The 15,019-nt window shown below is 36.6% G+C and overlaps 1 protein-coding gene across 1 annotated transcript; it reads left to right on the top strand.

Moving 5' to 3' along the window:
• Positions 1 to 11,926: 11,926 nt before the first annotated feature.
• Positions 11,927 to 13,183, top strand: LOC128282079 (uncharacterized). The gene has a single exon (XM_053020278.1). The coding sequence runs from the start codon at positions 11,927 to 11,929 to the stop codon at positions 13,181 to 13,183; it is 1,257 nt and encodes a 418-aa protein (XP_052876238.1).
• The last annotated feature ends 1,836 nt before the right edge of the window (positions 13,184 to 15,019 follow it).

Genomic DNA, 15,019 nt, shown 5'->3' on the forward strand with positions numbered 1-15,019 from the left:
GTGGTAGAAATGTGAAATAAATGAAAAATATGGGTTGCTATGGGTCTATATGAAATTCGACTAGCATGGGTAGGGACCTAATTGCATGAATTTGTATTTTTATGAGATAAGGACTAAATTGTAAAGATGTTGAAATGTTAGGGGCAAAAGTGTAATTTTCCATAATATGCATTTTGGGCTAAATTGAATAGAATGAATAATGAATAGATTGAATTTGATATTATATAGATCAAGAAAAATGAAGTTCGGATCTAGATCGAGGAAAGAATAAAGTATCAGACTAGTCGATTTGTTTTGTTATTTTTGTTAATCGAGGTAAGTTCGTATGTGAATAAGCATTATTGTAATTGTGTTTTAAATACTTTATATTTGAAATGTTGATGAATATGATTGGACGAAAATGTTTGACGAAGATTAGGCAATGAGAAATCCCAGTTGAACCTTAGGAATAGATTAGGATACGAATGACATGTCATTAGGGGTAATGTGATTTGGGTGCTAGTTCGTACATCCTATTGATGGCTGAGTTATCCGGCATGTGTTGCGGATTCTTGTCAACTTGTGTGAGCAACACTGTGTAGTTACATCAAGACCATCAGCTTGTGTGAGCAGACCCGTTGATAGCTCGAGAGTGAGCATTATATGAGATATGAGATTGAGATAGCCTCGGCTATGTATTTGGTACTTAGGGTGCGAGATTCCCAGGTATCCGTTATTATTGCAAATGGTTCAACGGTTATATCGAAGATATGAAATGGTGAGAAATAGATACGTATTAGTACAGGTATGCATGAAAATTGTAACACCCCAAACCCGGCCTAAACGCTATGGCCAAATCTGGCAGTGTCACATTAAAGTGTTTTTCGTAAAGTATGATATTGTAAAAACCCATTCTCAATTTATCCTCTTTGTGTGATCTTAAAGATGTTCATTTCATTTAAAACTCAAGTCGTTTAGCAATATGTTAATCATATTAAAATGGTTATTACTTTTTAAAACATTGTTTATTGCGGAAGCTTTTAAAATATGTTGCGTAAACGTGGTGTTTTGAAAAACATTTATCTTTTTGAAAACCCGTGTCCTACTACTAATAGATATGAATCCAAATTAAAAGTTAAAAATTAAAAAAATAGCCTTATTACATAAACAAATACCCAAATTATATTACTTATAAAAATTAAGCAAATATGATAGTAAATATGGTTGTGTGGCCGCCTTTGAGTCCCTCACAGCACCGATCAGTCTAAGCATGGGGGGCTCAAAGGCGGCCACACAATCGCATTTACTGTCATATTTGCTTAATTTTTATAAGTAATTTAATTTGGGTATTTGTTTATGTAATAAGGCCTCTTTAAATTTTTAACTTTTAATTTGGGGTTTTATTTATTTTGATTCATATCTATTAGTAGTAGGATACGGGCTTTCAAAAAGATAAATGTTTTTCAAAACACCACATTTACGCAACATATTTTAAAAGCTTCCACAACAAACAATGTTTTAAAAAGTAATAACCATTTTAATATGATTAACATATTGCTAGATGACTTGAGTTTTAAATTAAATGAACATCTTTAAGATAACACAAAGAGGATAAATTGAGAATGGGTTTTTACAATATCATACTTTACGAAAAACACTTCAATGTGACACCGCCAGATTCAACCATAACGTCCAGGCCGGGTTTAGGGTGTTACATTTAGTGGAATCAGAGCCAAGTTGCAAAACTCGGCTATGGATTTAGGTTTCTTTTGAAACTTGGAATTTTCAAAAAGAACTCTTCCAAATGATTTGGAGGTATTTTGAAATGTTTTTATTGAATGTGTGGTGCACTGAGTCTCCGCGCCGATTCTGTAAGTTCTCTCTAAAAATCGTATTTTGATTTTGATTGAAACTGCCATAGGTAGGATTACTGAGACTACTGTAGGTAGTATGTCGTACTGCAAACTCTTTAGTAGTGTATACTAAAACTGTAGAGAAACCGATAGACACCAATAGGCACTGCGTTGTGTGAAAATAAAACTCTATACTTTTGATACTTTCTTCATAAAATATATGTTAATAAACAACTAGAACTGTAAATTGATCTGCATAAAACTATTAATTCAATATAAAAAGTAATTCGATAATGAGCACCAGATGTACTGGGTCTCTTGATCATGTGGCTAGGGACGTCACACTGTTCCAAGCTATGTTGCAAATTTTGGAGAGGGTCGCTAGACCCAATACTGGATCTGGGGGCAGAGGGTCGGTTACGGAACGGCTCCAGTCCAATGGAGTTGAGCTCTTCGGGGGGAGTGTCACTAGTGTTGCCCCTAACGTGGCCAAGTATTGCATTGACGCACTATCCCAGTCTATCTATAGACTGTACTAAAAACACTCAAGTTAAATGTGGTAGTGTTTCGGCTCTAGAGTGAGCAACAATAGCGTAGTGGTGTAGTCTGTGTACACGACTGATCTGATAGTAGGAAAATTCGGGGACAAAATTTCTTTAAAGAGGGGTGAATTGTAACGCCCCAAATTTGAGGCTTAGAAGTACTAGGCCTTGAGCATGGGAATAGTTAAGAGGCTAAATGTCTAATTGTGCAAGAAAGTGACACAACTATGTATTTGTTTCAGTGGTTAAGTGTTCTGGGAAGTGTCTGAGAAGTCTTGGGTTCAAGCCTGGGCAAGTGCAAAATGTTTTGTTTTTAAAAGGTTTAAGCTTTATCCCTAGTCAGTAGGCTTATAAATAAAAATGGGTAAAACATGACAGAAAGGGCTTGCTGTCTAAGGGATAGGTGGCGTGTAATTGTTCCATGAGGTCTGACGGTCGAGTCCTGCTTTCTGAAGTAGGAGCCTTTTATTTTGCTGCTGTGCCGTGGGAGTGATGAAGCTTGACTAAAACACTGAAATGGTTGGATAGAATTCGAATTAAGTAGTTGGGGGAGGAGTGATCGATTTGAGTGATTTGAAGAGGGATGTGGGGAGAAAATCATGGGAAGTTGAGGTGAGAGGGAGTGTTGTGCCGAAATTAGACTGTAGGCACACAAGAATTCGGCTTTGGTTGCTCTCTCTCCTCATTTTCAGTTTCTATCGATTGCTTGAAAGTTCCTTTCACTCTTTATTTTGGGTGGCTGAATATTGCTATTGACAATTTGGGATCTTTTCGTGTTGGCCTATCTTGTTTCTAACCTTTTTCTTTGGAGGCCGAAGTGCTAGGGAGTTTTTGGCAGTAGCTTTCATCTTTGGTTATTCTTTCGGGTTTTCACTTCTCTCCTTAAACAAATGTTCTCTCTGCTCATCTTTCTTTTCTTTTGGGACTAAATAACTTACTTTTGTAATAGCCCAAATTTGCCCGGGCTCATAAAATAAATAAAAAAAGCAGAAACAAAATTTAAATAAATTAATAAAAGTTTTACAGTCCATTTACAAAACCAAAAATTGTTTGCCCATTTACATAGCCCAAAGGACCCATTAACCCTATACCTAGCTACACCTAAAACCCAACAGCCCAAATACCAAAACCAGACCCAAACTAGCGAGGCCCAATGCCTAAACCGAATCTGGAAACCCTAGGGTTTCCAAAAACTTCACGCCACAAGTACCCCAAGCGTCACGCCCTTTCGTCTCGCGCTGTTCCAGTGGCTTCATCGGCGCCATGACTCCGTCTCCATATCACGCCGTAATCGGTGCACGAATCGACGCCAGCGCTTTCACCACCGGATTTTTCGCTGTTACCTACAAAAAGGGAAAGAAATAGCAGAGACGAAACAAATATAGCAAGAAATAAAATCAAGATTGTAAATATATTTTTTCAGTGGCTATAAAAGCCCGAATCAAGAACAATGTAAGACTACGATTTTTTTTATATACACATATATACAATAAAAGACCAGCAGTGGATTAAAGAAACAGAGGTGATTATTTCATTTTTTTCTCTTTATACAAATATCGTAAAATAAAACGAAAAAGAGTTACCGGCGGATTCGAGTCAAAAAATGATGCTTTCCAGCTTCTGGTCGGCGTTTGTGGCGGAGTTGACGGTGGCGCATAGGCGCATGGGAGCCCAGGGACGGAGGCTCGACTGAGCTCCGAGAGGGTTGGCCCTCAATCCACTTTCAGAGGTTTTTTTTTGGTTTTTTTTAAAGACGGGTTTAAAATGATTTTTAGGCTGAAAGTTGGCTTTTATAGCCTCATAGAAACGACATCGTTTTGCTTAAAAAGATAAGCTTCAAAACGGCGTCGTTTCAAAGCCAGGATTCGTGCGTTGACCCGTGTCTCAGATAGGATCCGCGCGTTTTTGTTTAAAGGGCAAATTTCCTAATTTATCCTTTCGCATTTTTATTTTTATTTTATTTTATTTTAATTTGGCCTTGACCTTTTATTTTTGTTACAATTTGGTCCTAGCTGCAATTATAAAACTTATTTTGGGAAATGACACCGTTTTGGGATTAGGGTCAAATTACCCAGTGAGTCCCTCAAGCTTTATAGCGTGTTTCAATTAGGATTTTTTTATTTTTTTAAAATTTTACCCTAGAGCTTTGTTTCCATTAAATTTTTGTCCTTTCTATTTTTTTCATATATTATTTATTTTATATATTTTATATATTATTTATTTTACTATAAATATTATGTATATATAAATGATTTATTATATATATTATTTTTAGTTATGCGCTGTTTATTATTATTATTTATCTAAGTTTTATTTATATATTTTATAATATATTATATCATTTTACTATATATATTATTCATTATATTATTTTTATTATATTTTATATTACTTCAATATTTATTATTATGTATAATTTTAAAATTTGCAAACTATTATTAAATAATATATATATCATTGTTAATTATTTAGCATATTATGAAAAATTCTAAAATTTATTATAAAGTTTTGCACACATTTAATATAGTATTATTTATATAAAAATATATATTAAGCTATTATATCATATAATATATTTGTATTTTTAAAATTACTCTTTTATTAATTATATATTGCTTTAAATATTTTTTCCTTCATTTATTTTTCAAATTGTTTTTTAATTTGTTTGTTTTATCCTTTTGTATTTATTTGGTATTGTTTTAATATGTTAATTTTATCTAATGGGATATTCGTTATTTTTATGTTATTTTGTTATTGTTATATATTCGTATGAAAATTGATCATTTATGTCGTTATTTTAAGATTATATTCGCATGAAATACTATTATATATGTGTAATTTGTATTGTTATATTCATTATTTTGCTATTTTGTATTTTGCATGAAATAATAATGTGTGTATATTTATGTTATTATATATGCATGAAATGTTAATGTATATTGTGTAATTTATGTCGTATTTATCATTTTCTATATTATATTTGCATGAAATGTTAAAGTATGTAGTTTAATTAGTTTAATATTGATCTTTTAATAGGTTAAACGCATCATTGCTTTTAAAGTTTTATATTTCAATTTATCCAAAGGAATTTTAAAAAACGAGGCAATATCTTTTGTATTTAGGAATTAGGGAAGTAGTGCGCTAACATGCTGGGTTGCGATTTCATGTTTGTCTAAATGTCTAAAGTATCCTTTTAAATAGATTTTGTAAATCACGAGATGATTTTAGTTACTAAAGTTTAAGAATATCGTGTCCAATCATGCTGGATGTGATGTTTGCACTTTTTTGAAACGAAAGAATCTCGATTTTCAGCTCAAATTATTCTAGTTTGTTTTTAAAAAAATGATCCTTTTGGTAAATTCTTTCAAACTTTTGACATTAAGACAGAAAACTATTCAATTTGGTACCAATATTAGGCGTTGCGAGGGTGTTAATCCTTCTTCGCGCGTAACCTACTCCCGAACTGATTTTCTCGCATTTTTCGTAGACTAAAATGTTTTATAAAGGTGATCCAACCACATCTAAAAAGGTTGGTGGCAACTCCTAGTTTTTAAAGAAAACCTCCCTTTTAAAATGAGGTTTCGACAGCTTGGCGACTCTGCTGGGGACTTTATAAGAGAGTCAAGACAAGAAATTGATTTTTTTTGTGTCTTAATGTCAAAAATTTGGAAAAATTTTAAAATATCAATCTTTTTACATGTGTTTGCTGCATATGTTTGTTATTTTGATTTCACACACATTGCATTTGCATGGCCGCTGTGATCACACCCTTAAGTGGAAGTGAGAAGCTACGCTTTCGTGAGGTTTTCACCTCCGTATGGGCTAGTGGATTGCTTTCGGGATACATCTGTACCTATGTCTTCGTGAGATTTTCATCTCCGTATGGCCATAGGGAAATGTGTTCCCCTGAGCCGAACTTGGTCCATATGAGCCTATAATGGGTGAGGATAGAGGAATCTGCTGGTTCAGGTACCCTTGCTTTAGAATTGAAACGCATATAGAGAACTTTAAGTGCTTACCCTAGGGAGTATAGTGATAGCCTTTAGTAAGCTACCCTTATAAGTTCTTGTTTGTTATACTTTTATATGATACTGACTTACTTTATTTTGCTATCATTGCATGTCACTCAACATTTAAAGGTGTCGATTCGCGGTTCGGTTTCTAGATTAGAAAGTTTTGTAATGAGGAACGAATATCTTGATAAAGTGGAGGACAGCGCTTCTGTTTGTGCATGGTTAGAGAAAACCCAGTTAGAGAAAGGAGATAGTGTCACTGAGGGGTATACGTCAGAGTTGTGGGACTTCACTCGTATCAGTTCAACACAGAATGAGATTCGGGAGTTGAAAGACATTTAGGCCCAATGGGATGATGAGGCTAAGCAGCTGTTCTATCAGAATTATGGAGATCTTCCCTATTTGCTAGACATCAAGGTGGATAAGTGTAATATCCTGATTTTGGACCTAGTCGGAATAGTGGTTTCGTGACCACAAAATCCGAAATAGAAATAATTATTTTATGATTATTTTAAGGTCTATGATATGATTGCATGATTGTGTGAAAATTTCGTGAAGAAATTTTATGCATAAAGTGCTTAATTTGAAATTTGGGACTAAATTGAATAAATTGCAAAACTTGTGTTCTAGAAGTATTTTGCATAAAATTGAATTAGATTATTAATTAGAGGTCCTTAAAGAGTAATTTTACCAATTTCTAAGTCTATGGACAAAATTGGACATGGATGGAATTTTGGAAAGTTTAGTAGTAAGGGCATTTTGGTCATTTAGGGTAAAATGAATTAAAATACAAAATTAAAGCCAATTTTGCTCATCTTCAACCCCATGGCCGAATATAGCAAGGAGAAACCATGGCTAGGGTTTTCAAGCTTCCAAGCTCGATTGTAAGTTCGTTCTAGCCTCGTTTTTAATGATTTTTACGTTTTTGGAGTCCCTAGTAGCTCGATTTAGCTTATGCTAGCAATAATTTAACCTAGGGTTTATATTTGGAAAAATACCCATAGGTGAAATTTGTGTATTTTGGTGTTTTATGATAGAATATGAAGTTTTAAATTATGTTAGACAACTTGTGCTACTCGGTTTTAAGTGAAAACGAGCAAAAGGGCTTAATCGGTAAAAATACCTAATAGTCATAAGTACATGTTAGAGTGAGAATTTGATGTTTCCATAGAAGGAAAAATGATCAGCATGTCATAAAACATAAGAAAATAGGCTGAATTTTAATTTACGAGCTTTGGGGCAAAAGTGTAAATATGCAAAAGTTTAGGGGCAAAATTGTAATTTTTCCAAAATATGATTTTGGGTCAATTTGAATAATGTGAGTCCTAATTAGACTATATTTTAAATGATAGAGCAAGGAAAACTGAAATTGGGCTAAAATGGGGAAAATACCAAGTGGTGGACGAAATGGTAAAATAGCCATTTTCGCATACGAGGTAAGTTCATATGTAAATGTTGGTAACATAGTTATTATTTTAAATGTTTTAATGTTTTTAAATGATATGATAATTATTATGAAATATTATACTTGTGATAATTGTTTGATAATATGTCAAATTATGTGATATACTTGGAAAATATGAAATACTACCGAGTATCGGTATCGGCATTCCGTAGAAGATGGTTGAGACACATGATTGGGAAAAAGGTCCCGTTGAACCTCGGGAATGGATTAGGATACAAGTGACATGTCTTTGGGATATTTGGGCATCCGAACTCGTTGAGTTGAGTCCGAGTTCACTTATGGATGCGGCGTCCGAACTCGTTGAGTTGAGTCCGAGTTCGTGAGATGTAACTAGGCATCCGAACTCGTTGAGTTGAGTCCGAGTTCACTTATGGATCTGAACGCCCGAGCTCGTTGAGTTGAGTCCGAGTTCACTTATGGGCGGGTTACATGGTAGCTTGGCTACATATGTGGCACTTATGTGCAAACTTTCCATGTATCCGAATTATATTCCGATGTGTTCAACGGGTAAAGTTCTACTCAAATGGAGGAATACTCAAGATGAAAGGGACGTATTGGTAAGTGTTGTGAAATGGATAATTTGAACAGGTATGTACTTAACCCTCGGGTTGAAAACTCGATATAACAACAATATGGTAAGATGATAAATGAAAAGGTGATATGAATGTCTTGGTGATGATTATGCAAATGATGTTTTATGTTTGCTTATATGGTTATGTTACTTGCTATTTGCATGTGAGCTTACTAAGCATTTATGCTTACTCCTCCTTTTCATTCCTTGTAGTGTTGACAAGCCAGCTCGAAATCGGAAGCGGTCGGAGGCACGCTCACACTATCCGTATACCATCTTGGCATAATGGCTTGTATATTTTGAGTATGGCATGTATAGCATTATAATCATTTTGTATATATGGTCTTATGATATGGTTATTGAGTGGTATGGAAATAGAAATGCTTGGTAATGATTAGCCATTGGAATGGCTAATCATGATCATATTTGGTATTATGTATGTCAAATTGCTAGCTAATCCATGGAAACCATGAAATAGGTAAAATTTACCATAAAATAGATTCAGACAGCAGCAGTGACGTGAGTTTAAAAAATCACTAAAAATAGTAGAAATGGAATTAAATAATGAATAAGTTATGGAATCGAAGCTTGATGAGTCTATTTTCATATGGAATAAGCGAAACAGGTATATGAGCTATATTTTATGAGATGATTAAATTTTTGTGAAACAGGGCCAGAGCGATTTCTGGATCCCCTGTTCTGACTTTGGAAATTCACCATAAATTTTACAAAGATAATTAGAAGTCACGCTTTATATGTACAGATTCCTTATTGAGTCTAGTTTTATTAGAGACAAACGGCATAGTCATTGAAGCTCTGTACAGGGAGATATCTGATTCGTAATACACAGAGGTCAGAGTAGTTGAACCCTGAAACAGGGGAGACTTTAACTAATAAACTGTACTAATTGGCCCAACCAAAATTCTAGAAAAAATTAGTAGATATATATATGAGTCTAGTTTCAGGAAAAATTTACGGAATTGGATTTCGAGTTTCGTAACTCGAGATATGATTTTTAAAGCGACTGTGATGCAGTTAGCCAGCTTGTCTGGAAATTTTAAAATGAATTGTATGAGCTATTTAATTAATGAATTAAGTCCGTTAACACCTCGTGTTCGACTCCGGCAACGGTATCGGGTATGGGGTGTTACAATAAGCATCTGTTTCGAGCTATGGTACAGTTTTGGAACCCTACTTATAGTTGTTTTACATTTAGAGAGGTAGACTTAGTACCTACTTTAGAGGAGTATACGACCCTACTTCGCTGTCCAAAAATTCAAGGTAACAAAGCTTATGTTAGGGCTGCTAATCTCCCAACTTTTGTGAAGAAATTAATGATGATTACAAGCGTGAGTGAACAGTGGGCCGCAGCTTGAATCCAACAAAAGGGTGATAGTAAATGCATTTTGTGGGCAAGTTTGAGGGATTTGATATTGGCACACCTAGATGTGAATAAGAGGGTTGATGTTTTGGCCTTAAGTATGTACGGTTTGGTGATTTTTCCCAAAAGCCATGGGACACATAGATGAGGCAGTTGCAGATTTATTCGATCGACTTAGTAAATAGAATACACCTGTACTTGCAATCCTAGCCGAGACGTTTAGATCCTTGAGCGCATGTCAGAGAGCTGGTGAAGGTAGATTCATTGGATGTGCACAGTTGTTGTTAGTATGGTTCCACAGTCACTTTTGGAAAGTTGATAAGGTTCTCTGCCGAGTGTTCTTTGAGGATTATTCTCCCTTAAGGGAAGCAGCAGTTACACCGAGGAGGGACGACATTACAGATGAAAGGTGGATAGAAATACTTTAGAATCTCTGAAAGGAAGATGTAATGTGGAAAGCCCCTTGGATGGCTCCTAATGAAGTCCTTTATTGTTGTGGAAATTTTGATTGGGTACCTCTTCCTAGAATTTGGGGAGTTGTAGGTTATGCACCATTACTCGTCCTAAGGCAATACAAAGCGGGGCAGTTTATACCGGCAACACAAGGGTTAGCGCAGAGTGATTTCTCATATAAGGGGGATCATTATAAGAAGAAGATGCGAGAGATTTCCGAGGCTTGGAAGAAAGTTTACTGTGTGAAGATTCTGACTGAAGGTTCGACGACAACCCTTGAGTATAAAGAGTGGTTTAGCAAGAGGATCAATGATAACATCCCTAGACCAAGTTTGGGGGCTGGCCGATCGATGGAGGAGAGTTTACGAGTGATTCTATCAGAGTTAGAAATTATAAAACAAGAGTTTGAAAGGAAGAATTTAGAGCTCGGGAGAAGATAGAGAAGCTTGAGGAGGAGAAGATGTACCTGAGCTTAGACGTCGACGTTCATAGAATTGAGGTCGAAAAAGAGAGGAAAGAAAAGAGGAAGATTGAGGAAGACTGAGATGACTTAAAGACGCAATATAAGAGGATACAGTTATCAATGAAAAGAGCTGGATTGGGGAAGTCTTTAAAGCAGTGGCAACAAGAGGTTCAAGAAGATAGAGCCAAAGCTGAGTATTGGGAGAAGAAGTTCTAAGAGATGCAGGCGAGTAATCAGGCCCTAGAGAAGGAGAATCAAGGATTAAAAACTAAGGTGACTGAGCTTAGACGATCTCTTCATCATCACCGAAGTCGTAACTCTACGGTCGAGTTAAAGGTAAGCCTGGATAAGATTGAGGAAATAAAGCATAATATTGGAGGGTTGGAAGCAGTATTGCAGAACTGTGAGCTACGGATTGAGCAGCTCGAGGCAAGAGAATAACATTGGAAGGGAGAGCTTCACCATTTTCAGGTTCAAGTCAGAGATAGGGACTACCTCATGGGAGAAGCTATAGTACAGATTCGAAAGGTTGCTGATCATTTACAAGACCTGGCAGCGCAAGCTAATGTATTAAGTACAAAGTATGAGTTAGTGTCAGATAGGGGTCTAGAGTTAGCTTTGTTATTGGATAGGGTTAAAACTCTGGGCCTGAAAGCGAAGGCGTATTTGTAATCCATTTTGTGTAAAGATTTTTGTTTCTTAAATAACTTTTTCTAAAACAAACTGAATCAGAATCGATATCTTTTTGCATTCATGCATTTGCATCTTATCGCATCATATGTATCCACATTTATAAAAAGACCCTAATTAGTTAAATTATTAGGGGGAAAAAGAGAGTAAGAGAAGAAAAATCTGGAAGCAACACATCCTTACGGTACACGCGCTAAGACAAAGAATATGGATCAAAGACTTGAGTAGATCCAGAAAGAAATGCAAGAACAGTTGCAAGAACAATTGGAAAAAATCCAGCAAGAAATGAAGGATCAAATGCTGGAAGGCCAAAGGAATATGATGGCTGAAATGGCTCAGTTGCTGAAAGGGGCAACGGATAAAGGAAAGGCCCCTATGACTATCACTGAAGAGGATAATGAGGATCATCCTCCGGGTTTTACTCCACCTCATGTGCAAACTCAACTTGAGGCATATCCCCGAAGGCCGTCCATCACAATAAGGTCCCAACATGGGTAAGTCGATGCTGGAATACCCATGAATTTTCAAATTGGCTCGGGATTTAACCCAGGAGATAATCCTACCAATCCAGTCATCCCTGATTTAGATGTAGCTGAGAAGGAAGATATGAGACTCGAATCATCAAGGCAATTAGAGGAACGTTGCAGATGGTTAGAGGAGAAATTTAAGGGATTAGAAAACACTGATAATCGTCAGGGAATTGATGCTAAGGACTTGAGTTTGGTCCTAGATTTGGTACTCCCTCATAAATTCAAGATGCCAGAATTTGAGAAGTACAATGGAACTACTTGCCCTGAGGCCCATATCACAATGTTCTGTAGGCGGATGACTGTCTATGTAAACAATGATCAATTATTGATCCATTATTTTCAAGACAGTTTGGTTGGGGCAGCGACTAGGTGGTACAATCAATTGAGTAGTGCAAAGATCGGTTCCTGGAGAGACTTAGCAGAAGCCTTTATGCGGAAATATAATCATGTGACCGACATGACTCCTGATAGAATCACCTTGCAGAACATAGAAAAGAAGCCTAATGAGAGCTTTAGGCAATATGCACAGAGATGGAGGGAAGTTTCCATGCAAGTTCAACCACCGCTTTTGGAGAAGGAGACTACCATGCTGTTCATTAACACCTTGAAGGCCCCATTCATTACTCATATGATCGGAAGTACCACCAAAAGCTTTGTTGATATAGTTATGGTAGGAGAAATGATTGAGAATGCCATAAAGGGTGGCAAAATAGAGGGGGAAACGGCTATAAGATCGGCTCCAAGAAGGAAAGATAATAAGGTGAACAATACGAATATTTATAATTCAAAGGCAATTACGGTTAGTCAGCCCAAAGCAACTACAGTTGGGCAACAGGATTCCCAAAAGCAAGGATCTAGTTTGACACAAAATTCTAAAAAGGTCTCATTTACGCTTATCCCGGTGACGTATCGGGAGCTTTATCAAAGTTTATTTAATGCGCATGCAATAGCTCCTTTTCATTTGAAACCATTACAACCCCCATATCCTAAATGGTATGATGCAAACGCGAAATGTGAATACCATGCAGGGATATCAGGGCATTCAATCGAAAATTGCACTAGTTTTAAAAAGGCAGTAGAAAGACTAATCAAGATGGGGGTCGTAAAATTTGACGACACCCCTAGTACAGAGAACCCATTGCCAAACCATGGTGATCAAGGGGTAAATGCAATTGGAGACATTGGCATGAGAAGGATTAAAGAGGATGTAGCTGAGGTAAGAACATTGATAAAAGTGGTCTAGGAAGAAATGGTGAAAAGAGAGATGATAATCTCTAAAGAAGGGAATAGAGGAGTTAGGGACTATTGCGAATTCCATGTAGAAGAGGGACACGAGATCCAGGAATCTGATGAGTTTAAGGCTTTGGTACAAAGCCTTATGGATAATAAGGAGCTGGAATTTTATGGAGCTAGCTCAGATGAGGGACATATATGCACATTAGAAGGCGGACCAAAGAATCAAGGAATTAGCCGGCCAAGGATCATTATTTCTCTACCAAGAAAGAATGAAGTTGAAACACAAACAGCACCGAAAGTCATTATTCACAAACCCGTTTCCTTTCCTTATAAGGATAACAAAAGGGTACCCTGGAATTATGACTGCAATGTGACAATGCCGGAGAAAGAGGATATAGCTAGTGCTTCTGAGGAGGTTCAAGATGAGGGTTCCTACACACGTAGTGGGAAGCGTTCTGATGCAGAAGGTGTCAGAGTTGAGCCCGCGAAAGCAAAAGCCTTTGACAAAGGAAAAGGGGCTGAAGTACTGGTTAATGAGCCAGTGAAGGAAGAAGAAGCCAAAGAGTTTCTAAAATTCTTAAAACACAGTTAATATAGCGTGGTTGAACAATTGCGCAAACAACCAGCTCGCATATCAGTATTGGCTTTGCTTCTGAGTTTAGAGGTACATCGGGAAGCATTGATGAAGGTGCTCAATGAGACTTATGTTACTAATAATATATCTGTCAATAAGTTGGGTCGATTGGTTAGTAACATAAGCGCTGACAATTTCATTTATTTCAATGATGATGAAATTCCACCTGGTGGTATGGGATTAGCTAAAGCTTTACACATCACCACTCGCTGTAAGGGGTATACATTGCCGAGTGTGATTATCGATAATGGATCAACCTTAATGTCTTGCCATTATCCACATTGAATAGATTGCCCATAGAGAGTTCTAACATGAAAACATGCCATAATATAGTGAGAGCATTTGATGGCACTGAAAGAAAGGTCATGGGAAGAATTGATATCCCTCTGATGATTGGGCCAAACATATATGAGGTAGAATTTTTAGTGATGGACATCAAGCCCTCTTATAATTGCTTGTTAGGGAGGACTTGGATACATTCCGCAAGAGTGGTGCCCTCATCTTTGCACCAGAAATTGAAGTTAGTAGCGGATGGACGGCTGGTCACCATAAATGCGGAGGAAGATATTATAGCGACAATTACTAGTGATGCACCCTATGTAGAAGCAAACGAGGAGGCCATTGAGTGCTCTTTTCGTTCCTTAGAATTCGTTAATGCAGCATTTATTTCAAAGGGGAATGAGGTGTCGGTACCTAGGATATCCAGAGCTACAAGAATGGGTTTGCAGATGACAGTGGGAAAAGGAGCCTTGCTAGGAAAAGGATTGGGAAGATATCTCCAATGAGGGATTCAAGTTCCAGAACTAAAGGAGAAGAGAGACCGTTTTGGTTTGGGTTTCAGGCTAAATCATAAGCAGAGGAGAAAGGAAATAGAGAAGCATCAAGAAAGAAGAAGGGCGCATTTAAGTGGAAGAGAAGTAGAGAGGGGATTGATGACATTCCCTCATATATCCCAAACCTTTATATCAGGAGGGATAATTCAGCTTGAGAGAGGGTTGCTTGAAAAAGGAAATTATCACATCAATGTTGTACATAATGAAGAGTCTGAACGAAGAAATCTTGGCGGCATTCGTCCTTACGAATCGGGAAGCTCTTTAAACAATTGGACTGCAGAAGAACTTCCTATAGTTTTTAAAGATTTTTTAGAGTAATTTTCAGAACACTCTTGTTTCTCTAGAGCCTAGAAGTAATAAGATTTCATTTGTAAAA

This window comes from Gossypium arboreum, chromosome 10, assembly GCF_025698485.1.
Source record: "Gossypium arboreum isolate Shixiya-1 chromosome 10, ASM2569848v2, whole genome shotgun sequence".
In the NCBI taxonomy this organism is placed as follows: Eukaryota; Viridiplantae; Streptophyta; class Magnoliopsida; order Malvales; family Malvaceae; genus Gossypium; species Gossypium arboreum.